Source organism: Pongo pygmaeus, chromosome 11, assembly GCF_028885625.2.
Source record: "Pongo pygmaeus isolate AG05252 chromosome 11, NHGRI_mPonPyg2-v2.0_pri, whole genome shotgun sequence".
Classification (NCBI taxonomy): Eukaryota; Metazoa; Chordata; class Mammalia; order Primates; family Hominidae; genus Pongo; species Pongo pygmaeus.
In genome coordinates, this window is record NC_072384.2 from 134,022,542 (window position 1) to 134,047,157 (window position 24,616).

General features: G+C 51.3%; 1 protein-coding gene across 3 annotated transcripts in view; it reads left to right on the plus strand.

Annotated features, from left to right (window-relative positions):
* The window catches only part of DGKD (diacylglycerol kinase delta), a 118,894-nt gene that overhangs the window by 78,568 nt on the left and 15,710 nt on the right, over positions 1-24,616 (plus strand). For all 3 annotated transcript variants that reach the window (XM_054479025.1, XM_054479026.2, XM_054479028.2), the window contains 16 exons: positions 791-895; positions 1,195-1,327; positions 2,251-2,357; positions 2,748-2,873; positions 3,827-3,929; positions 4,665-4,827; positions 8,338-8,446; positions 12,107-12,246; positions 13,197-13,281; positions 14,600-14,694; positions 14,789-14,888; positions 15,643-15,916; positions 16,519-16,668; positions 17,456-17,584; positions 20,266-20,362; positions 23,064-23,174. In XM_054479025.1, the coding sequence (XP_054335000.1) occupies positions 791-895; positions 1,195-1,327; positions 2,251-2,357; positions 2,748-2,873; positions 3,827-3,929; positions 4,665-4,827; positions 8,338-8,446; positions 12,107-12,246; positions 13,197-13,281; positions 14,600-14,694; positions 14,789-14,888; positions 15,643-15,916; positions 16,519-16,668; positions 17,456-17,584; positions 20,266-20,362; positions 23,064-23,174 (2,027 nt within the window). The remainder of the gene's footprint in view (positions 1-790; positions 896-1,194; positions 1,328-2,250; positions 2,358-2,747; positions 2,874-3,826; positions 3,930-4,664; positions 4,828-8,337; positions 8,447-12,106; positions 12,247-13,196; positions 13,282-14,599; positions 14,695-14,788; positions 14,889-15,642; positions 15,917-16,518; positions 16,669-17,455; positions 17,585-20,265; positions 20,363-23,063; positions 23,175-24,616) is intronic.

A 24,616-nucleotide genomic window follows, 5' to 3' on the forward strand; every position in this document is an offset into this window, starting at 1 on the left:
TATACTTGGATTGTTTATAACACAGAGAAAGGATAAATCCTTCAGGCAATGGATACCCCATTTACTCTGTGATTACTGTGTGCCTGTATTAGAGTGTCTCATATGCCCCATAAATATATATACCTACCATGTACCCACAATAAAAATAAAAAAGAATGTTGATGTATTTCTTTTGTGAAATGCAAGTTCATAGCCTTTTTTATATCAGGAAGATTTTTTTCTGCTGATTGATAAGAACTCTTTATATATTATGGATATCATTTTCATTTATTGATTATTACCAGGTCACAACTTTATTTCCAGTCAAGTTGTTCAGGTCCTGCATAGTCTGATAATTGAGGTTTTCTACAAGAACATTTATATGTGATACATGCTCATGGTATTCTAGACTTACAGCTGAGCAGACTTCCCTCAACTGTTCAAATGCTGGCCATCACTGTGGGCTCCCTGAAGCAGTAGCAACTGTGTCTTCCACTGTTTGGAAAACAACAGTTGTTACTTCTTTTTTTATTTCCTAGGGCTTACTGCTGTGTCTAAGTAGCAAGCAATTATAAATGTCCACTTAAATTGATTGCTGATGTGCTAAATTTCACTGTCTTTTTGGTTTGAGATCATTCTTATTTTTAATTTTTAGTGATCCTTGATAACCATTTTTGTTTTCGGTTCAGTGTGAATACCTGAATGAAATAACAATTTTTATGTTTGTGTGAGGTCGGTTTTAAGAAAGCGTTCATAGCTATCAGCACTTGCCTTTTGTTCATGGATCTGTTGAACCTGTTTCTTTCTCTAGGTCATAACTCCATGCAGGAAGCTCATCTTGTGTGCTGATAACAGAAAAGAAATGGAAGATTGGATTGCAGCATTAAAGACTGTGCAGAACAGGGAGCACTTTGAGGTTAAAAAAGAAAATACCCTTCTCCAAATGCCTCCTGTTGCCTCCCTCACCCCAGTCTCTGCTGTCTGAGTGTCTCCCGTCTGAGTGTCTCCCACTTGCGGACCCACAGTCTGGAGCTCACGTTCTTAGCATGTTCTTTATACAATTAAAGCTTATTGCTTGTCATCTCGGCAGACCTGTCCTTTATAAACCTTCCTCCTCTCCTGTCTTGGATACTTTGTTTAATCTTGTCCAAGTTACTGCATTTAACAATTTAAAAGAGAAGTCTTATCTTTGCCATCTTGGTTTCGTTCTTCCAGCCCACCCAGTACAGCATGGACCACTTCTCAGGGATGCACAATTGGTACGCCTGTTCCCATGCGAGGCCGACCTACTGCAATGTGTGCCGTGAGGCTCTGTCTGGGGTCACGTCGCATGGGCTGTCCTGCGAGGGTACGGATGTGTGTTTGTTATTCTGTCAGGAAAGGTGGCCTGGCATTTTACTTGAATAAAGCCTTGGAAATCCAAACCCAGTCACCATAAATAAGCCATTGTCACCCATGCGGTCAGTCAAGGGCGCAGCGATTTCTATGATGCCATTCTTGTTTATTTTACCTGCCGAAGAGTCCTTGATAAATCATTTTTTATAGTGCTCCGAGTGAAAAGAAGGGAAGCGGTGGGTGGCAAGAGGAGAAACAGGGGAAGCCTAGAGCACACAAGAGGGAGAGGAACTGAAGGAACAGTGGTCGGCCCCTGTGTCTCACACTCTGCAGCCGGGGAAACGGGGCTGTGCATATATGGACTGAAAGTGTGTTACAGACTTAGAGGTCAGGGCTGCAGGGTTTGGGCAAGGGCATCCAGTCTGGTGGCAAAAGCAATGGGCTAGAGCAGGGCTTGTTAGCTATAGCCTGGACCACACCCTGCCTCTGCCTGTTTTTGTACAGCTCCCACGCTTCAGGCTGGCTTTTAGATTTTTAAATGATTGGAAAAAATCAAAAGAAGATCATATTTTGTGACACATGAAAATTACATGAAATTCAAATTTGTGTCCGTAAAAAAATATTGTCTCTGGCTGCTTTTGTGCTACCTGACAGAGTTGAATAGTGGTGACGGAAGCTGGTTGCGACCTGCAGAGTCTCCACTGCTCACTCTCTGGCCTGTTACAGAAAGCTTACTGATCCCCAGCTTTCCCTGCCGCCACCAGTCCCACCGCCATCAGCCTCTAAGCGTATCACAGTAGTTCACTTATAAAATGGTAGTGCCATTGGTTCCTTCCTTGACTTTTCTGGAGCTGGACGGTTCTCACAACACTGCTCAACATGGGAAGCTCCTGGCAGAGACACAGCTTGCAGGCTCATGTGTGCCTTCTCTCACAGTGTGCAAATTTAAGGCCCACAAGCGCTGTGCTGTGCGTGCAACCAGTAACTGCAAGTGGACCACACTGGCCTCGATCGGGAAGGACATCATTGAAGATGCAGATGGGGTATGTTAAGAAATACCACCTGTGGGGCCCTGAGCCAGGGTCCCCCAGCTGCACGGCCCCATGCAAGCCTCCTCCCTGCCCTCCCCGCCGCTGTTTATTTGAGATGGCCACACCGGCGTTGGGTGGCACAGTGGAAATTATATGTGTTCTCCATGTGGTTGTCGCACCCCCGAGCTCCATCCTGTCCCTGCGAGTCTTGTTTGCACCTCCGACAGGTGCTGTGGGTAGATGGTACTTCACAGGCCGTGCCATCCCTTCCCTCACTGGCCATCAGGGAAGGAGCTTGTTCTGGGAAGAATGCCTTGGCTGAATTCACAACGAGCATTGCCTGGCTGCCCTGGATGTGGAGCCTTGGGAGCGTCCCTAGTGCGTGCCTGTGTTTGGTTGCAGATCGCAATGCCCCACCAGTGGTTGGAAGGAAACCTACCTGTGAGCGCCAAGTGCACTGTGTGCGACAAGACCTGTGGCAGTGTGCTGCGCCTGCAGGACTGGCGCTGCCTCTGGTGCAAGGCCATGGTGAGTGTGGGCCCTGCGACCGGGCTGGAGGGGAGGGCCTGCTGCCTACCGTGCCCATGCGGGCCTTGCAGCTCCACATGATCTGCTGGATCCTGGTAAATTAATCCCAGAGGGCCCTCCGGCTGAGAGTGGGTTTTTGAACTGTTGGGTCATTCTCCTTCTTAGCTGTGTTTTGGGGTATTTCTTCCTTTTGAATTTATTCCTGTCTTTAGACACATGCAGATGTGTATTGTTATGACAGATGTCACCCCGCGTCATGCGGCACTGTAGCCGGGTTGTGAGGGGTCACCTGGGACAGTTGAGCTGGCCGCTGTGGTGTGGAAGCAGGAAAGCTGTAGAGGCCCTTCAGAGCAGCGTTGGCTCTGGGCAGTGTTTACAGTGAGCACAGCCATGTGGAAGGGGTGCAGCCCAGTGGCCTCCTGCCAGGTCCTGGGTCTCATCGTTGCTGTGGGTGGTGAGATGTGCTTCCAGCCAGGTCCTGGGTCTCATCGTTGCTGAGGGTGGTGAGATGTGCTTCCAGGGAGAGACTCAGGGAGCCTCCATGTACTTGCTTCTGGGTTGGTCATTGTGAAGTGACTGCTGCAGTCACTTGCCTAGCACATCTGGCTGCCAGGAGGAAGCCAAGACACAGGGGACACATAGAGGCACATGGCCCCAGGAGCCCTCACCCTCGTCCTGAAAGTTTGAGGTAGCTGTGGTCGAAGGGCCAGAAGGTTGGGTACAGGACTGTAGCTCACACGGTGTGAAGCATGACTGGCTCCTGCCCAGTATTTCCGTGTTATGCCTTCTCAAGTACAAAGCCAGGGCCCAGGGCCCCCGATGGTAGCAGGCCAGCCCAGCTCTGAAATCACCTGCCTCCCCTGTGGCCAGCTCATCAGCTACAGGGCAGGAGGATTTCTGGTGTGTGTGAAGGATGCCAGTGACCCTTGGTGACGTGGGGACTCTTGTTTCAGGTTCACACATCATGTAAAGAATCCTTGCTGACGAAGTGCCCGCTTGGCCTGTGCAAAGTGTCAGTCATCCCACCCACGGCTCTCAACAGCATTGACTCTGATGGTGGGTACCACACATGCTTATCCTTCTCATGCACGCCCACACACTTCCTTCTCCACGCACTTTCTCCTCTCCAGCTCTGGAGTTGGTTATCTTGGTGAGATGTCAGCAAGAGGTCAGGCACAGCTGTGGGGGGTGCTGGAGGAGTTGCACAGAGCAGCACACGGCGCCCTGATTCTGCGGCATTGCCCTTAGATGGGCCAGAGACCCAAGCCTGGCACTTGATGTGGATGTGATGCTGTTGAGTGGCACCCAGGCCTAGACAGGCCTGAGACCCGAGCCTGGCGCTTGATGTGGAGGTGATGCTGTTGAGGGCAACCCAGGTCTGGGGCCTTCTCCGTCATGAGCCATTGAAGCTGTGTCCCATCTCTGCCTAGCACATGCTGGCACACTGGCTTGCAGCTGCTCTCATGTCTGGCAGAGACATGGTGGCACCTGTTGACAAGTACTGGTGGAAAGGGGGATGTGGGGTACATGGCTCAGAGGAGATCAAGAGGAAAAGACAGCAGAAAGGTGGCATTTGGACACCTCGTGAATATGAGGTCAGATGGATGGGGCTCCCAGCGTCACACATGGAGAGCGGCTGTGGGGAACTGTTCACTGACCTCCTCCTGACTTATAGGTGTGCATGTGTCAGGTGTGTGTCCTCTGGGGGGTCTGCTGCTGCTGATTCCATCAGTGGTGCCCTCAGCGTCTTCCGTGGCCTATATATTTTCTTCTGTTCGTTCTTGCGTCCAGGGTTCTGGAAGGCCAGCTGTCCTCCGTCTTGCACAAGCCCACTGTTGGTCTTCGTCAATTCAAAAAGTGGGGACAACCAGGGTGTGAAGTTCCTCAGAAGATTCAAACAGCTGCTAAACCCCGCCCAGGTCTTCGACCTCATGAACGGAGGCCCACACCTCGGGTAGGAAGCTTGTAAAATATATCTTTCTTGGAGTTTTAAAAATTGTGTAGATGGTGTGTGCTTGTTAAAAAAAAAAAAAAGATTAAAGACACAAAGCTTTAAATAGGAAAGAAAAGTTGAACTGCTTCCTTCCCAAATTGCACTTGCAGAGGTGCCCACTCTTAATAGAGGTGCATGGCCTTCAAACTTTGAACACAGCGTGCGCGTGCACACACGTACATACACCCATGTACACACACCCATGCACGTGCATCTTTTGAGCCAATCAGGATTCTTCTTTACCTGCCGTTGCACAAATGCCTTCTGTATGTGTCTGCATACAACGTTGTGGGTGTATTTTCCTTCATTTTTTAATTTTTTTATTTTTATTTATTTATCTGTCTGTCTGTCTATCTATCTATCTATCTATCTGTCTAATCTATCTATCTAATCTGTGGGTGTATTTTCCTGGCATGCCTCGTTCTTTGTAACGGCTGCCTAACATTGAGGAAGAAGCTGTCCTACAGCGAGGCCAGGAGGAGTGTTTGCTGAGAGGCACAGGAGGCCGCTTGGTGTGCAGGTGCTGCAAGGCAGGAACACGCGAGGGCGGCGTTGGGCCAGAGCGATTTCCACTGTGCATCAGCAGCACAGAGATTAGACTGTTCCTCTGCTTGCTGGAGAGCCAATGTGTGTTCTTTGTAGTTTTTTACTTTTCATAAGTTTGTAGAAAACATTTGCTTTTGTGAATTTTGCCATTTGAACGAATTTCTTCCTTTGGAAGCATCAGTTCCAGATCGGAGCTCTGAGAGGACTTGCTAGCACTGCCAGAGATTGTCCAGGATACTCGTAGTGGGAAGTGCCTGCAGAACCTGTGGTCTGGCCTGTATTTCTCTGGGAAGAGTCAGTGGGGTCTGTGTATTAGGAGCCAGGGTCTACTCTGATGTGAACCTCGGCCAGCTCCCTGCGTGTCCTTGGCATACATGCCAGGGTAAGAGGAACACGCTGCTCGTCGTTGGTCCTCTGGGTGTCTTCTGTGTTGCTCGTTGCCACTCACACAGCCAGGCGCAGTTGGAGAGCAGTCACAGATGGCAGCATTCCAGCCTGCTTCTGCAAAGGCAGTACTCCCACATTTTCTGTAGAAAGACTTCTTATTTGAATGGTGGAGGATTGCATTCACTAGTAGGCTGATCAAGACATTTTAATTTTAATTTTACTATTTTTTGAGACAGAGTCTTGCTAAGTGGCCCAGGCTGAGTGCACTAGTGCAATCCTGGCTCATGGCAGCCTCAACATCCTGGGCTCAAACCACCATCCTGCCTTAGCCTCCTGAGTAGCTGGGACTACAGGTGTGTACCACTATGCCCAGCTAATTTTTTTGTTTTGTTTTGTTGAGCCTCACAAAACTTTTAAAATGTTTTGTAGAGTGGTCTCACTGTGTTGTCCAGGTTGGTTTCAAACTCCTGGAGCCAAGTGATCCTCTTGTCTCAACCTCTCAAAAGTGTTGGATTACACTGCCTGGCAAAGAAATAATTTTAGTTAAAAAGTGGGGAAAGTGGAGGTATAATACATCTGTTATCACAATGCACCAAGCAGGCTAAGGTTGTTATTAAACGTGGTACCAGGGTGTTGGAGGAATGCTTTGAAATGGCTGTGGGCAGGGCAGGCTACACAGCTGAACTCGAGAATAACGAAATATTCATTTTGGTGTGCAAGCAAAACCCCATGTTTCATAGTGGGAGTTAAGTATGAGATGGGATGATTTAGGAAGCCCCCACAATGGCGTAAGGGGAGTTGAGTCATCATTTACCGTTTCTGGAAGCAGCTCATCTCACACAGCTCACAGCAGAATCTGGAGCTACTGCTTCACGTTCCAGTTCCTGGCCTTGACCTGTCACCTCTTCTCCTGAGAGCAGGGGGCCTTACAGGTGTCAGTGTTCTGTGTGGAGCCTGGGCTTGGTGCCACATCACCTATGCCTGCCTGTCTTCTGAGCGCTCATTCTGGGTCAGACACTGAGCTCGAGGCAGCGTGCGCAGGTCAGCCAGGCGGGGAGTGCAGATGCAGGGAATGGGTAGGAGCACATGCAGGGTCCCCTGGCACTTCAGTGGGGTGACACAGCTTCTCTGGGAACCCAGTGGGGGCGGGATTGCAAGTCAAACTGGGCGTCCTTCCACGTCTCCCTGAGCTGGCATCTGAGGAGTGTTCTGATGGCTGCAGGGAGGCGGGGAGGCTTCTGGGCTGAGGGCACTGCTTGTGCAGAGGCGAGGCAAGAGGGAATGCAGCAGGGCCAGGCCAGGCAGCAGCAGAAAGGTGGCACCTGCCGTCAGGGAGGGCTGTGGGTGCTGGCCAAGAGGTTCGGCTCCTTCCTGCAAACCAGGGGCAACCTCATAAAGCAAGGCCCATGGCCCGGCTCGTGTTTTAGAAAGGTCTTCCTGGAACTCGTGGGGAGCTTTCAGGAAGGGTGTCGAGGTGTCTGAGGCTCCTGTGGGACTCTGCGAGGGCACGGTGGTGACCTGAGTGGGTGGCTGGGGTGAGTGTAGAGGAGAGGCTGCCAGGAGGGGCTGAGTCGGCTGCAGGCTGAGAAGAGTCAGGTCTGGCCTCTGGACTGGGTTGGTGGTCGTGCTACCATTCTCCGAGTAGGGATGTGTCCTGTTGCAGATGCCCTGGGATACCAGAGTGGTGTGTTCTGGAGGACAGGTGCAAGTGTCGGCTTTCAGGACTGGCCTGGGGGCTGTTGATCCAGAGTCACCTGTGTGGTCCTTGAAACTGGATGTGGTCACACAAGAAGAGGGTGAGGAGTGAGCAGAAGCAGCACTGGTGTCCTGAGTGGGGACGCTGCTGGGCAGGGGCAGGGGGAGCCCAGGAAGGAAGGAAACTGAGGAGTTAGGAGGGTAGGAGGCATGGGCCACATCACTGGAGGACTGAGTGGGCCCAGGCATATGTGCTGCAGTGGGGACACGCAGCCCGCAGCAGGTCAGGCAGCCTGGGGCTCCAGGGTGACCAGAACAAGGGCCAGGGCGGAAGCCAGACGGTGGCCCAGGGCCGGGAAGTGCCAAGGCTGAGGGTGCAGAGTGATGCAGGCAACCCAAAGGGCATGCTGGGAAGGCTGGCAGGGGCCACGTGTGGATGGGGCAGGGACAGTGACGCAGGGTGGGCTCATATGAGCAGGGGCCTTAGAAGGCTGTGCCCATGAGCCTGGCAGGGGATGCAATTTTGGCCCACCACTTTGCCTGCGATGTCTGCAGAGGGTGCAGTGGCTCACAAAGCTGAGTGGTCTTGTCGCTGGGTGGGGCGTGGCCCTGGTGGGAGCAGTTGGCTGGACCCCAGTGCTGCTGTCATCCCCTTGACAAAGTGGACCCTGAGTGGAGGGGCATGCAGGCGGCTGGTGTCATGTGGCAGGGCCTGTGCGTGCTCTGCCTCTGGTGCAGGTCAGCCATGAGGAGCACAGGTGGCCCCTCAGCCCCGTACTGACAAGCCTGTCATTTGTCCTGTGGAATGGACGTCATTTCATGGCCGTTCTCTTTTCTCTGCAGCTTACGGTTATTCCAGAAGTTTGACACATTCCGGATTCTGGTTTGTGGCGGGGATGGAAGTGTTGGCTGGGTCCTCTCCGAAATCGACAGCCTCAACCTTCATAAACAGGTACCTGGACAGGAGGGAGCCCAGCCAGGAGCAGAGAGGGTGCGGAGGTTAGAGGGAAATCATGCAGTCTCAGCTCCTGTTCATCTCAGAGCACCTGTTCTCAGGCCAGAAACCATTGGTGGTTTTGGGGAGTGTGCAGTTTGGTGGCCAGGGCAGAGAGGGGAGAGCCTGGGCCACCCCCTGGCATCGTGGAGGCCCGGGCCTCTGGCCATGATGTATGAGGGGGACCTGAAGGGAGCTACGAAAAGAATTGCCCACAAAGGACCCACATGGGGAGCAGGGCTGGGTGGGGCTGTTGCTTCACTGGGTAATTTTTGGCTTGAGGCCTCTTGCTTGTGAGAAGGGGACGGCAGTATACTTGAATTTCTCAAGTCAGAGTCATGGTTCATTGGACTTAGTTTTTTGTATTAAAATAAAAATAGATTTTCCTGATTGTATATAAAAATGTTCATATGTTCATTTAATTTCCACACCAAGCCATGGCCTCCCCAGGTGATCAGCCAGTGCCAACATTTTGCTATCTCGGACCTCTCTTGATCACAGTACCTAAAATGCACAATGCACTTGTAATTTAAACGGGCTGTTCTGTTACTGCTTTTGTTGTTGTTGTTGTTGTTTTTGTTTTTGTTTTTGTTTTTTTGAGGTGGAGTCTTGCTCTGTCGCCAGGCTGGAGTGCAGTGGTGCGATCTCGGCTCACTGCAACCTCTGCCTCTCCAGTTCAAGTGATTCTCCTGCCTCAGCCTCCTAAATAGCTGGGATTACAGGCGCACGCTACCACGCCCAGCTAATTTTCGTATTTTTAGTAGAGACAGGGTTTCTCCATGTTGGCCAGGATGGTCTCGATCTCTTGACCTCGTGATCCGCCCACCTCGGCCTCCCAAAGTGCTGGGATTACAGGCATGAGCCACCACACCCGGCCTATTACTGCTTTTAAAAAATCACTAATTAAGATGTTGCAGACACCTTGTGCCTATGTCTGTAAGTAGGCATCTGTGTGTCGTTTTCCACTGGACACACCCGGGAGCCCAGGGCCAGCCCACCTCCATGTGTGAGCATGGAGATCACTTCCCAGTGGTCTCCTCTCTGAGTGCACCCAAGCTTAAGTATTGAAATGTGCTGACAAACTGCCTTTCCTCAGGGCTGTGCCAGCTTCCATGCCTGATGCCTCTTAAAGCTGTCTTTCCCCGTGCACCATCCAAGCTGTTTATCTCTTTAGTTTTTGTCCAGCTAAGTAGACCAAAAAATGTCTGACCTTTACTTCTTTAATTCCTAGTGAAGTTGAACGCCTCCTCAGTTGGTTATGAAGCTTTAAATAAATCACCTGTTCATGTTTTTTTGCCTCATTTTCTCTTTGAGTATTCACCTTTTTTTCCTTTAAAAATGGGTGTGTGAGGATTATTGTTACACTAACTTCTTATCTGTCACTGCAGATATTTTTTCCCCGGTTTGTCGTTTGTCAGTTCAACATCGTTTTTGGGGGTTGGTCTTTTCTTTCATGATTTTTGTCAGCGTCTGTCATATTTGCAGCTGCCTACACTCCAAGATTAGGAAGATTTGCATCTGTATTTTCTTATGTTTATTATGGCCCCGTTTTTAAAAAATTCAGTCTTCTGTGTGATGTGGATGTATTTCTCAGTGATTCTGTGGTCCCTCCCCAGCTCTGCACACTTGGTAGTATTTCCAGGTGGGTGGACTTTGACAGCTCGGGCTGTGAGGCCCAGCGGCTCAGGAGGAGAAGTGGTGCCGCCTGGTGGTGGATTAGCATAGACTACTCTAATTTTTGATTTTGTGTATTATTTGCAAGTTCACTGTCACTAGTTAGGAAGACAGTGGAACCTTGTGGCTGATTTTCATACGTTCAGCCAAGGTCAGCACACATTGCTCTCCCCTGCTTCTCTTTGACACCTGATGTGGTGGCCATGCCCTCGCTGGGCCCCTGCCGCCTCGGGGTTTCTTGTCTTTCTGGCTGCTACTGCTCCATGGTGGCCTCTCCCTGCTTACCCTTCCCCTAACGCTGTGTCCTCAGAGCCTTGCTGGGGCCTCTCCTCCTTCACTTTTGGAACGCTCAGCGACTTGCAGGGCTTCTGCTGTCATCTCTCTCCTGGGGGCATCTCAATTGATAGCTGAGCCTTGGGCCTCTCTGGATGTCTCCTAGTGCTGCGAGTTTCCAACACTACACCACGTTCAGCCCCCACCCTGCGTTCCTTTCCTTCGAGTCTGAAAACGTCATCCATCTAGATGTCTGAGCCAGGAAATCGGACAGTTGTTCTTGGTTCCTCCGTCTCTTCCTCCTGTCTGTTTCTCACTAATTGTGTCCTCAGTCCTGCCACCCACAGTACCCTGGCCTCTGTCCATCTGCAGCTCGCCCAGGTGACCTTTCCCGGGGCACTTCTGCCTGTGCACCCCACAAGCACGATGCTTCTGGGAAAAGTCCAGACCTTTAAGAGAGTTTGCCAGAGTCCCAGCTTTGCCTCCTGCTTGCTCCTCTGCCTGTCTGCCTCCTGTTTCCTCGCTGTCCTCCTCTTCACTGAGCTCTGCCTTGTCCCTCCCAGTGTGGTGTCTCCCTGCCTGGAGCACCATCCATGCCTGCTGTGTGCTGCTCTCCTTTTCCTTTAAGGCTCCAGGAAGCCCTCGCAGAGTCCTCAGACCCTCTGGGCACCCTTCAGCGCTGGGTTCTCTCCATCTAGTGTGTCGGCTCCGGTGTCCTGGCCTGCTCGCTCCTGCCTCCCCCCCCTGCCAAATGTCCCCTTGGTGAGGCAGGACCTTCCCTGGTGTTTGCTGTCCCCACAGGCGGCAGGGCCTCAAGCATGGTCACTTCCACCTGGTGAGCAGAGGGCTGTACGGTGCTGTAGGCTGGACCACGGCAGGTTTCCTGCCTCAAGGACAGTAACGCCTCCCCACACACTCCACCGCAGGCCTTCATGGCCCTGGTCACTCCATTGTCAGAGTCAAAGGCTGGTGAGCTCTGGGCAGTGGGCATTTCAAGAGGCCTCCTAAGCAATGGAATGGTGTAGTGGGATCTCATTGGAGCTCTGAGATGGGAATCCAGATAGAGGGTGAGGCCTGAATAATGCATGAGGTCTCTTCATGGAACAGCAGGCAGGCGGGCAGAGGCTGAGCTCTGGCAAGGCTTCAGGGTGGCCTCCAGACTGAGGATGGTCCTGGCACCTTTTTTGGATAGGATTTAGAGGAGAGAAGTGATCCTAGTGATGTTTTTGGAAGAAGAATTTGGCATTAGTGAGTGAGATGCTGTAGTGGATGGAGGGATGGGTGGCGAGGCATCAGAGTGATTCCTTGGGGTTGTGGTCGTGGTGGTGAAAATGGGAAGCAGGGGGATTTGGGAGACAGGTCAGAGAGCGTGTGAGGGGCTGACCATCAAGATGTGATGACAGCTGAGAGATGGACCTGTGGCTCATCCATTTCTCCCAGAAGCAGCATCTTATCTCAAGGGCAGTCATGTTTCTGTCTCATTGCCAAGGAAAATGCCATCTGTCCCCTCCAGTGGGCTCTGCCTATAATGTGTAAGCTGCATAGTTTTAGGTCATATCCCCACATTGCTGATGTAACCCTCAGGGTGGGTGATAAGGAGGGCTGCGGGCTGGGAGGTGGCCCCTCTGCCCCCAGGTGTTTGCCTGCACATCGTCCCTCGTGTTTCCTTAGTGTCAGCTGGGAGTGCTGCCACTCGGCACAGGGAACGACTTGGCCCGAGTGCTGGGCTGGGGCTCAGCCTGCGATGACGACACCCAGCTCCCCCAGATCTTGGAGAAGTTGGAGAGAGCCAGCACTAAGATGCTGGACAGGTGAGTGGGGATGTGCTCCGGTGCCATATGAGAAGACTTTGAGAGACAGGTCCCTTTGACCAGATGTTCTTAACCTGGGGTCTGTGGAAAACATGGGCCCTCTGAAATTATTTGTAAAGATTTGACCTGAGCATATATTCTGATAGTCTTTGATATTTGGTCAGATAATGACAAGGATAAAAACAAAACAGGTTAAGAACCAGCCATGCCCTAGAATGATCTGGTCTTCCCAGGAGGCCAAGCCTGAGTGTGTCAGGGCCGTGGAGAAGGTGGCTGCGCCGTCTTTGGCTGCTTCAGCCCAAGATCTAATACCCATACAAAGAGTGCTCCTTGTCGCTTACTTGAACAGTTTCTTTTTCCCATATTCTGTTCCCAGAAGTAGTTTTGGGAAATTATCCTCTAGTGCCTAAAGCCACTGTGACACCTTCCCTGAGTGAGGTACTCTTATTCCGAGTGACACACTTGGCACTCACTGACCACATGCCTGTGGCACATGGGGTGCTGATGAGATGCCTCCTAGCCTTCCTAGTTGCTCCCAGAAGCCTGGAGTTCTGAGCACAGCTGTGGTTTTGCAATGCCCCCACCATTTCAGGCCTCCTCTGTGTGCCTTGGGGCCTATGAAATGCTCATCTCACTGGGCCAGCTGGCTGAGCCATTTGCAGCTCTCTTGAGGAGGTTAAATCCATTTCTCCTAGAAGCAGCATCTTATCTCAAGGCAGCCATTTATGGGAGACCTTCTTCTCTTTCATGGAGCTGTACTGCCATTAGTTGTGGAGTGCAGACATTTGTTCTCAGCCAAGTTATGGGACAGAGTCAAGACCAAGGGCCTAAAAATGAAGTCAGAAACTGTGTAAAGATCAAGGCTGCCAGCCGTGAAAGCGGATGGCGCAGGGTCCACCCTTGTGGGCCTGCACGTCCTGCCGCCTGTGCAGCTGACCTTGTGTGTGCAGGTGGAGTGTCATGGCATACGAGGCCAAGCTCCCCCGGCAGGCCTCCTCCTCTACCGTCACCGAAGACCTCAGCGAGGATTCCGAGGTATTGCTGGCCTGTTCTTCACACCCTGCTTGCATGCTGATGTGATCTGAACTGTCCTGTCAGCGGTTTGCATCACCTCCCTTGCAGAGACGCCTCCCCTTTGGTGTTGGGGTGTCACAGTCAGGCCTGCGGAGGCACAGGATGAACCCATGGCTGAGAGGATTCTCACTCCCCTTGGCAGGGGTCTTTTGGGCTTTGTGACCCTCTAGGGGCTTCCTGGGGTTGTCATAGGCCCTGCCGGGTGGTGGAGTGGTCCTCCTGATGGCCTTCCCACCCTGTCTGTGCATCTCCTCAGCTGCTCAGTGAGCCCCAAACGGTGCGTGCCCGTTCCCTCCCCCGCCGCGGTGCCCACGTGCCTCGAATGCTCTAGCCGGCTCTGCCGCGGCTCTCCCCTAGCCCCCGGCTCCTGCCCCATCCCACCTCTCTGTGGCGTCTGCAGCTGCCCTTCGCTGGGCCTCCTCTAGTCCAGCTGGTGGTTCTTTTCATTCGGTGATTGTTACTGTTGTGTTTAACACTCCTACAGTTTCTCTCAGAGAACAGACTTTGTCTTTAGTTTACATTTTGCGCTGGTGCAGTGCTGGGTGGGGTAGTACAAAGAGGTGAGCTTTTGTCAGGGGCTAGGGCAACGGTCAGCAAACAAGGCCTGCAGGCCAGATGTGCCTGGGCCCACGGCCTTGCAAGCGAAGACTGGTTTGTACATTTTTTATTTTTCCTTTTTTTTTTTTTTTTTTTTTAAATTTTTGAGAGTGTGTGTGGGAAGCCCAGAATATTCGCTGTCTGGCCAGTAGTGAAGTTTGCTGACCCTGGGGCTGGGTCCTAAAGACAGCAGGGATCCCACAGGGATAGGGCTGCCCTTCTGACAGCCAGAGCAGATGGTGGGGGCAAGAATGTGTGTCCAGGCAGATGGTGGGGGCAAGAGTGTGTGTCCAGATGCGGCTCACAGCCAGGTGGAAACAGCCTCTGCTGCAAACGGACCCAAACCTGGAGCCGACCCGCCAGCACGCTGCTGTCAGGATGAGTAGGGGTCAGGACAAAAGCTCCTAGCACAGGCTGTGCTGGGATCGCAGACTGAAGGAGATTCATTTGCAGTGTGCCTGCAGCTTGACGAAGCTTTTAAAATCTTTCACCTAGCACCAGGTGAGTCCCAGCTTAGCGTTAGAAGTGAGTTGAGGCTTGGCTGGGTCAGACAGTGTCTGTTAGGAGAGACTCATCTTTCCCAGCCTGTGCTGGCAAAGAAGTGGGTGACAGAGTCACTGGGGCTGTCGTGGAGCTTGCTGTCACAGAGACCAACAGTCCTGGCCATTTGGGGTGATTGCAGGTGCAGCAGATTCTCTTCTATGAAGACTCAGTTGCAGCCCACCTTTCTAAAATCCTCACCTCGGACCAGCACTCGGTGGTCATCTCCTCGGCCAAGTGAGTGCCTGGTGGCCCTGGGGAGGGCATGGTGCCCTGGCCCCCAGCCTGGAGCTGCCTTTCTAGAAGGGTCTTTCTGTTTTTCTCCCCACAGAGTGCTCTGTGAGACGGTGAAGGACTTTGTGGCACGGGTGGGGAAAGCCTATGAGAAGACGACCGAGAGCTCGGAGGAGTCAGAGGTCATGGCCAAGAAGGTCTGTTCCCGTGCCCTGGGTGGGAGGAGCATTGAGGCAACGAGAAGCTTGCTCTGTCACCAGTAGAGGCCCATGACTGTAGGTTGTCCAGGTTCTTGGTGATTTGAACAAAGAATTAGACAAAACACACAGTAAAGGAAGACAAGAATGAAGCAACAAAGAACGAAGGCAGGGATTTACTGAAAATGAAAGTACACTCCACAGTGTGGGAGCTGCCTGAGCAGCGGCTCATGGGCCCAGACACAGAATCTTCTTGGGTCCAAATACCCCCTAGAAGTATACCATTGTCCACTTCATGCTCACCTCATGTAAATGAAGTGGTAGCCTTCAATTAGTCTGATTGGTGGCAGAAAGCAGCCAACCAGAGCCTGAAGTGGTTACAAAGGTCACACTGCTGTGCAAACATCTGATTGGTTGCAAAAAGCCACCAATCAGAGGCTAAGGTGAAGTTACAAAGTTGCACTTCTATGCAGACTAAGACTCAGCTCGCAGTCAGTTTGGTTGGTTGCGGACAGCCAATTTCCCCAATTTCCCAGGACAGCCAATTTCCCCAATTTCCCACCTGCCGGGGCGGGAAAGGTGGGGATTTGCGAAAGGGAGTAGCCTCTGGTCCTTTTGTTACTTAGGCATGGAGAGTTAGGATTTACCTTTTGATTGAGTTCTAGGAAGTCTGGGTGAAATGGCCTGAGGTTCTCTGCCTCCAGACCCTGTTCTCCTGCCTCAGCTCTGCATGCCATTTCCTTTCCTTGTTCAGTGCTCTGTCCTGAAAGAGAAGCTGGATTCCCTTCTCAAGACCTTGGATGATGAGTCCCAGGCCTCGTCCTCTCTGCCCAACCCGCCCCCCACCATTGCCGAGGAGGCTGAAGATGGAGATGCGCCAGGCAGCGTCTGCGGCTCCACCGGGGACCGCTTGGTGGCATCAGCTTGCCCGGCCCGGCCGCAAATATTCCGGCCTCGAGAACAGCTCATGCTGAGAGCCAACAGCCTGAAGAAAGCGATTCGTCAGATCATAGAACACACAGAAAAAGGTGACTGGCCTTGTGATGAGGAGGGGCTTTCCTCAGGCCAGCACGGGGGCATGCCCAGCGTCCCCTGAACACGGAGATGACGGAGGGGTGCACATTGAGAAAACCTCCACTGCGGCCCTCTCCACCCATGTCCAAGCACCAGACCCCCAGCGAGTTTGCTTGCCCTCCCTCCACCCTCCTCTCACACCCTCAGACCCCTTCATGCTGCCTCCCCTCGACCTCTTTCCTGGCCCTCATTGACTTCACTGTAAGCGTCTCACTCCTGTGAGAGCCTTGAGGTCACAGCCTCACACCCGCACACCCGCGCGTCCATGCAGCCGCTCCTTCTGCTTGCAGCCCTCCAGCCTGCGCCAGGCTCCTCTGCATCCCTTGCCTTCCCCTGCAAGGGTTCCAGGCCTCCCAGCCTGTTAGCAGGGATGCCCGGCCCCGGCGCCAGGACCAGGGGGAAGATGGGTGGGGGTGGGGGTTCAGAGTCCAAGCCTTTAGCCAGAGGTTGTTTGAGGAAGATCAGGCCGTGGGGTGAGGAGGGGCCCTCCGCCCAGCCTGACGGCGCCCTTGGCTTTGCACCTGCGTGCTCAGCTGCACACACTCTCCTTGCACAGCTGTCGATGAGCAGAATGCCCAGACCCAGGAGCAGGAGGGCTTCGTCCTGGGCCTCTCTGAGTCAGAGGAGACGATGGACCACAGAGTGTGCCCACCACTGTCCCACAGCGAGAGCTTCGGGGTCCCCAAGGGGAGGAGCCAGCGCAAAGGTACCTGTGGCTCCACCTCCCTCTGCCCACCACGGTGTGCTTGGTTGTGGTGAGGCGTAGTGGGCTTCCAGGGGAGGTTTTAGGGCGCTTTCTCATAGTTGCTTTGGCCACTTGGTTACATAAAAATTCACCGCCCAAGGCCTGTTTCTGTGCATCTCCTGTGCGCGCCCTTGAGGTGTGTGTGGTCTGTCTTGGTGGACACCAGTAGAACCCGCGAGACCCCCTCCATCAGGGCGAGGACTGCCTCCCTGAGGAGCACTTGTGTCCTGCCCTCACTGCTTCCTTGGAACCACACTGGGCCCCAGAACTGCTCGGAAGGGGCTGTGTCTGGCAGAGGGAAGGCGGGTGGGTGAGGGTGGGCCTTGTTTGTCCTTGCCCCTCCTGGAACAGCCCACAGCGCAGGCCCTGGTGGAGGGCACCCCCAGCCTGTGCGGGCTGCTGGGAGGCCCGTGCTCAGAACTGATCCACGGCCACTGCAAGGCCACCACTCAGAGCTCTGCTGTGTGTGCGCTCCGCCTCCCACAGCCCGGACTGACTGGGCTCACCCCTCCCTCCAGCGCTGCCACCTGTGGCCTGTGTTACCCTCTCCATGAGCCCAACCCCCCAAACATCATGTGTACCCACTTGGTCCTCCGCCCCCTTCTTTGTCCCACACACTTCATGCAACTGCCTGTGGTTCTCAGCCCTCCCTCCTCAGCCCTCCCACCTGTTCATGTCGCTAAGGACCCCCCAGGTATTTCACAGTCTATTCCAGACAGCTCTAAGGTTTTCTCCTCTGTTGTTACAGTGTCGAAATCTCCGTGTGAAAAGCTGATCAGCAAAGGAAGTCTGTCCCTGGGCAGTTCTGCTTCCCTTCCACCCCAGCCGGGAAGCCGGGACGGCCTGCTTGCGCTCAACACCAAGATCCTGTACCCAAGTGAGTGGTGGCCAGCAGGAGGGACCGGTGGGGGGGCCCTAGCACAACGCTGGTCTCGTCAAACTGAAAGAGATGGGCTCGCTGCCCTTGGAGAGTTTATAGGCCCCTGAGAAAGATAGGTGGAATTTAAAAATTTATACGACTGTATGAAAAGTGCTTTTTTTTTTTTTTTTTTTTTTTTTTTTGATAAAAGCCAGGTAGTACCCAAATAAGCACCCAAGGAGCCCAGGAGGCGCCATTGAGGAGGTGATGCTTGAGTCGGGGTTGGAAGAATGAAGGAATTATCTGAGTGGAAAAGGGAGGTGGCCGGCCTGACAAGGGAACCCGAGGGACTGTCCCGTGCTTCTAGCGTGGTCGCAGGAGGCGCAGGGAGGGTGAGGTCCTTGCCACCTGGAGCATTCCTTGATGTTCATTTCTTAGGAAGGCAGCCTTATAAAGCCTTAAGCCTGAACTCTCAGAGATCATTTTGGTGGAGTGGCTTACATTTAATGAGAACATGAAAACTGACTCTATAAGCCTTTTTTTTTTTTTTAAAGAGGGTCTCTCTCTCTCTCTCTATTGCCTAGGCTGGAGTGCAGTGGTGTGGTCATGGCACACTGCAGCTTGACCTCCTGGACTCAAGTGATCCTCCCCACTCAGCCTCCCAAATAGCTGGGACCACAGGCACACACCTCAGAAGCCATTTTTTTGTATGTTTTGTAGGTGTTGGTTTCTGCCACCCAGTATGGTTTTTTTGTTCCAGTGATTTTTGACCTAAGACTATTGGCAAAATTTGGACATGGTTATACATAATTTTAGAAACATTTAATTATAATAACGTTCTGCAGAATACCGGTCCACCAGCTTCAGAGACACCAGCTTCTCTTAAGGCTGTAGCTCCTGACCAGCTACAGCCTTTCTTGTATCTCCTTTACAGATGTCCTTTACAGATGTACTCTTTCTTGTATCTCCTTTACAGATGTCCTTTACAGATGTACTCTTTCTTGTATCTCCTTTACAGATGTCCTTTACAGATGTACTCTTTCTTGTATCTCCTTTACCGATGTCCTTTACAGATGTACTCTTTCTTGTATCTCCTTTACAGATGTCCTTTACAGATGGACTCTTTCTTGTATCTCCTTTACCGATGTCCTTTACAGATGTACTCTTTCTTGTATCTCCTTTACCGATGTCCTTTACAGATGGACTCTTTCTTGTATCTCCTTTACAGATGTCCTTTACAGATGTACTCTTTCTTGTATCTCCTTTACAGATGTCCTTTACAGATGGACTCTTTCTTGTATCTCCTTTACCGATGTCCTTTACAGATGTACTCTTTCTTGTATCTCCTTTACAGATGTCCTTTACAGATGGACTCTTTCTTGTATCTCCTTTACCGATGTCCTTTACAGATGGACTCTTTCTTGTATCTCCTTTACAGATGTCCTTTACAGATGGACTCTTTCTTGTATCTCCTTTACAGATGTCCTTTACAGATGGACTCTTTCTTGTATCTCCTTTACAGATGTCCTTTACAGATGGACTCTTCTTGTATCTCCTTTACAGATGTCCTTTACAGATGGACTCTTTCTTGTATCTCCTTTACAGATGTCCTTTACAGATGGACTCTTTCTTGTATCTCCTTTACCGATGTCCTTTACAGATGGACTCTTTCTTGTATCTCCTTTACCGATGTCCTTTACAGATGGACTCTTTCTTGTATCTCCTTTACCGATGTCCTTTACAGATGTACTCTTTCTTGTATCTCCTTTACCGATGTCCTTTACAGATGGACTCTTTCTTGTATCTCCTTTACAGATGTCCTTTACAGATGGACTCTTTCTTGTATCTCCTTTACAGATGTCCTTTACAGATGGACTCTTTCTTGTATCTCCTTTACAGATGGACTCTTTCTTGTATCTCCTTTACAGATGTCCTTTACAGGTGGACTCTTTCTTGTATCTCCTTTACCGATGTCCTTTACAGATGGACTCTTTCTTGTATCTCCTTTACAGATGTCCTTTACAGATGGACTCTTTCTTGTATCTCCTTTACCGATGTCCTTTACAGATGGACTCTTTCTTGTATCTCCTTTACCGATGTCCTTTACAGATGGACTCTTTCTTGTATCTCCTTTACAGATGTCCTTTACAGATGGACTCTTTCTTGTATCTCCTTTACAGATGTCCTTTACAGATGGACTCTTTCTTGTATCTCCTTTACAGATGTCCTTTACAGATGGACTCTTTCTTGTATCTCCTTTACAGATGGACTCTTTCTTGTATCTCCTTTACAGATGTCCTTTACAGATGGACTCTTTCTTGTATCTCCTTTACCGATGTCCTTTACAGATGGACTCTTTCTTGTATCTCCTTTACAGATGTCCTTTACAGATGGACTCTTCTTGTATCTCCTTTACAGATGTCCTTTACAGATGGACTCTTTCTTGTATCTCCTTTACAGATGTCCTTTACAGATGGACTCTTTCTTGTATCTCCTTTACAGATGTCCTTTACAGATGGACTCTTTCTTGTATCTCCTTTACAGATGGACTCTTTCTTGTATCTCCTTTACAGATGTCCTTTACAGATGGACTCTTTCTTGTATCTCCTTTACAGATGTCCTTTACAGATGGACTCTTTCTTGTATCTCCTTTACAGATGTCCTTTACAGATGGACTCTTTCTTGTATCTCCTTTACAGATGTCCGGGCTGGAATGTCTGGTTCCTTGCCTGGTGGCTCAGTCATCAGTCGCCTGTTAATTAATGCTGATCCCTTCAACGCTGAACCAGAAACCCTGTGAGTATGAGGGATGAACCAAGTGGTCATATTGTTACATGGCTGCTAGTGCGTAGAAAACAGATCTCAGGATTAACTAGAGAAATTGGTGAGCAGTTGCCCAGCTGGTGGTAGCTGATAAGGAAGGCTGAGAAGTCGTGGAGATTCCACTTAAGGAGTGCAGCTGGAAACCACTACTGCACATCTGCTGCAGAGGCAAAGCGCACGCCTCCCGTCTCCTTCCCAAGGTCCCACGGTGCTTGCTTGACGTCCCCTGAGCCTGCATGCCCTCCCGAGGCTTTTCACAGGCTCAGCTGCTCCTGCCGGGAGCTGCCCTTGTGCTGCTCTTCGTGGTCACTGTCTCATGACCTTGGCTGGACCTCACTGACTTCTGCTTACAGCCTGCCATCTTCCTCTTGCCATCCCTTCTCCTGCTTTCCTCTAATACCTGCTCTCCTTGTTGGTGATGCAGAACCATAGACTCTGGGCTGGAGGGTCCTCTGTGTGCCTTCTTCATGTCTCCGAGCACCTTAGGGAGACACCGGCCTGCACTGAGGCTTATAAGGGCTGCTGTGTGCCTGCGTGCTGACACTGCTACTCCTTGGGGGACAAGGCCTTCCTCTGCTGGCCTGTAAGGCAGTGAGGACATGTATATAGCAGTTTAATGGAGTCTTCCTAGGTATTGGAGACCATTGTGGAGACAAGCGGTGTTTTGAAAACCTGTTTTTCTACACTCATCTTTCTGCTGGCTGATTGCAGGTTCTTGGCAGCTGGTGGCAGTTGGTTAAATGTGGCCAGCCATTTTTCTGGAGTGGTTAGGGACAGTGACAGGAAGAAATGTGTGGTTCACAGAGGCTCTGGGTTTGGGAAAGTGGACCCCTAGATTCCAGGTGCTGGCCTGGTACAACACTTCAGTGTCCCTGTTCGTGGCCTAGTCTCCTCCTCCCCTGGGGCTGCCTAGGGCTCCAGTTCTCAGGCCTCCTGAAGCTTTTTTCCTCGGGGAGGCCAGAGCTGTAGTCCTACCGTGAGCACTGTCCCTAAGGGCCCCTGAACTGGATATCTCCTTTGTCTCCTTCATCTGAGACTGTGGAACTTCCACTTCTGTTGCTCAGCTGGGTGGTCTCATCTCTTCTCTTCACCTGGGGAGACAAAGCTGTCCTTTGCTGCCTTCCTGCCGTGGTGTGTGCCTGGGCCTTATTGTGTAGGCCCCATTGCAGCTGGGCCTGAGCAGGCCCCAGTACCTTGTCATCTTCCACTGCCCAGCCACTGCCGCCCCTCCTGCTCCAGGCCCCTGAGCCCAGTCTCTCTGCTGCCTTCCCTCATCTCTTTGTCCTGTTTCTCTCGGTTGGATCTCTCTCTTTTCCCAGGACCTATACATGCTGGCCAGGCACGTGATCTTCCGCCTGGTAAACAGTTTTGTCCCAGAGCTTTGCTCTGGCTCAGCTGTCGGGCACTTGAATTAGATGGATCATAAATACACTGACACGTGCTGGTTGTTCTCAGATCCGGCGGCACCGGCTCAGTAAGCTAAAGCGTGTCAGAATTCTGGCCCGAGCAGTGTTCCCAAGCCCATCCACCCCTTGAGTTTCTTTGGGAACTTCCAGAACATCCTCTTCTCCTGGCTGCAGCCTCTGGGTGGAGGAACAGGGGTTCCTCCCTTCATCCACTTGCCCTTTGGGGGAAACCCCAGTGTGACCCTGGGGCTGGGGAGGGTGAAGGCCAGGCTGGGCTTTCCCAGCAGCTGGGGGAGCTGCAGGAGCAGGACTTCCAGCTGGGTGGGGAGAAGAAACTTGAATGAGATGAGTCTCTCCTCGTCTGTCGCACATAGGGAAAGGGAAGCCTTGTGCTGTGGGGCTGGGATGGATGTTTTCAAGTCATTTTCCTTTTTAATTTGGCAACAGCTTTGATTGTAACTAGGGATGTTTGAGAAATGTTTTGAGATCCGGAGTTGAAATGTGTGAGTTTCTGTGCCATAAACATGTCTTCAGGTTTGGTGCTGCTGGTGGAGTGTAAGATGGGTAGCTGCTGTGGAGAACAGTCCGGCAGCTCTGCTGGAGGTTCAGCCCAGAGCTGCCGTGTGACCAGCAGGCGCAGAACTGCGGGGCCATGTGGGATTGAACTGAAAACATGTCCACGCTAGAAGCTGTATGCAAATGTTCCTAAATAATAACCAAAACGTGGAACATCCCAGTGTCCGTCTGCTGATGAGCAGGTCAATAGATGCGGGTTAGCCACGCAATGGAGTATTATTTGGTAATAAAAATGAAGCGCTAACACATGTTATAACATGGATGAACTTTGAAAACATCGTCCTGAGAAAGAGAAAGGAGCCAGACACAGAGCCCACGACTGCATGATCCCATTCTTGTGAACTGCCCAGAAGAGGTGCCTCCGTGGAGGTGGAAAGTAGATGAGAGGCGCCAGGGATGGTGAGGATGGAGAGTTAGTTGCTGATGGCAGGAGTACAGGCTTTCTCTTTAGGGGGATGAAATGCTCTAAAATCGATTATCTAGTGATGGTTAAATGACTCTGAGTATACTAAAAATAATTGAATTGTACATTTTAAATTGGTAAATTACCTAGTGTATATCTTAATAAATCTCTTATCAGAAAAAAAAAGTTATCAGTTTTCCCCAAGGAAGAGAAATGCTGAGAGGTTGGGAGTCTGAAATAAGACTGCTCAGCAGGGCTGTTGTAATTGATTTAAAACTCACCTTTGCAGAGAGTATTACACGGAGAAATGTGTCATGAACAACTATTTTGGCATTGGCCTGGATGCAAAGATCTCCCTGGACTTTAACAACAAGCGCGATGAGCACCCAGAGAAGTGCAGGTAGGTAACAGGCTCAGGAGCACGTCTGTCCTTTGCGTCTTTGTGGCTTCTCCTTCCAGACAGTAACAGATTTCTGGAGTCAGCAGGTTAAAGAACGTGCAGAATGCTAAGGCGGGAGGCAGAAATGGAGCCCAGATCGCCTTGTCAGAAGCACGGGTGCTTTCAGAGATGGAAGGGAAGCACCTCTCGGGCTGGCCAGGTCAAGGGAAATTCAACATCGGAAAACCAGTGATGGTGGTCATTGGAATGGCTGCGTCTCTTAATGAGAGCCCCAAGTCCGTGATACTACAGAAAAGCGGCAGGTGTGCCAAGAAGCTATTGCACCTATTACGTAGGTGCCCAGCATTGTTTGTGGGAGGGTCTGTGTGTTCATCACCACCCTAGCTGGCTCTCCCCCATCACACCCGAGCCTGCCCACAAGGCCCTTGAGTCCAACCTCTGCAGGAAGACGGCGGCGTGGGAGCCCCAAGGGGCATCACTGGGGGTTTCAGTTTTTTTCCCCTAAAATTACTGGATACTCAGTCCTGGCCTGAAGAGAGAATGGAGAAAAATGAGAAGGGTCCCTCTTCTCAAGCTTTTCTTCCTGGGCTGATGTAGAATTCCCTCTTGTCTGTGAAACACAAGAAGTGAGGGAGAAATGTCTCCCTCCCCACCCCACAGTAATAATCAGAGAGGCCGTTCAGCTTTGACATGATTAAAACTACAGAGAGGGAGAAATGAGTGTGGGGGTTGACGGTGTTTGTGCAGAGAACAGTCCTTGACCCAGAAGCTGGGAGACCCTTGCTGGAGTCTTCGTCCTCTGAGTCAGGATCGGCTTGAATGAACCAAGCCACGTGGCCCCCTGTGACCTCGCCCTCCTCATGGCGTCACTGCCACCTTGCGAGGAGCCATGCTGACACCTGAGGGGCCAGCTTTAGTCATTGCTCAGGTTACATGTAGTTGGAAATTTCTAGGAAAACAAAAGCATCAGAACTGAAAGAACTTTTGAACTCTGAGGCTCTTCCATTCAGGAGAAAATGGCTCAGGGGCCCCAGGGACATATCCCCGTACAGCACAGGATGGTGACGTCAGATCATTTAAAAATCCCTGTTAGTCCAAAAATCACTGGGAAAAGTATTAAAATAAAAATACACTTACTTTAGCAGGGTAAAATAAGTAGTTGAGGAACAGGGGCATGCATAATACATTTCTAGAGCCTTGGAACCCTGGTCAAACCTCTCTTGAGTTTGTATTGAGAGCTTTGAAAAGTTCTCCTGAGAAAAATTCCACTTCTACAAATGTCATTCGAAATTTCTGCAGAAGTCATTGGAAATGTTGGTTGAAGTAGGTACAAAGGGACTCCTAGTGTGTCATTTACAGAGCTCAGGCATGGGGTGGAGGAGTGTAGTCAAGGGGATTGGTTCGATAAGCTGTGGTAGAGCAGTGCCCGGCTGAGGATGGCC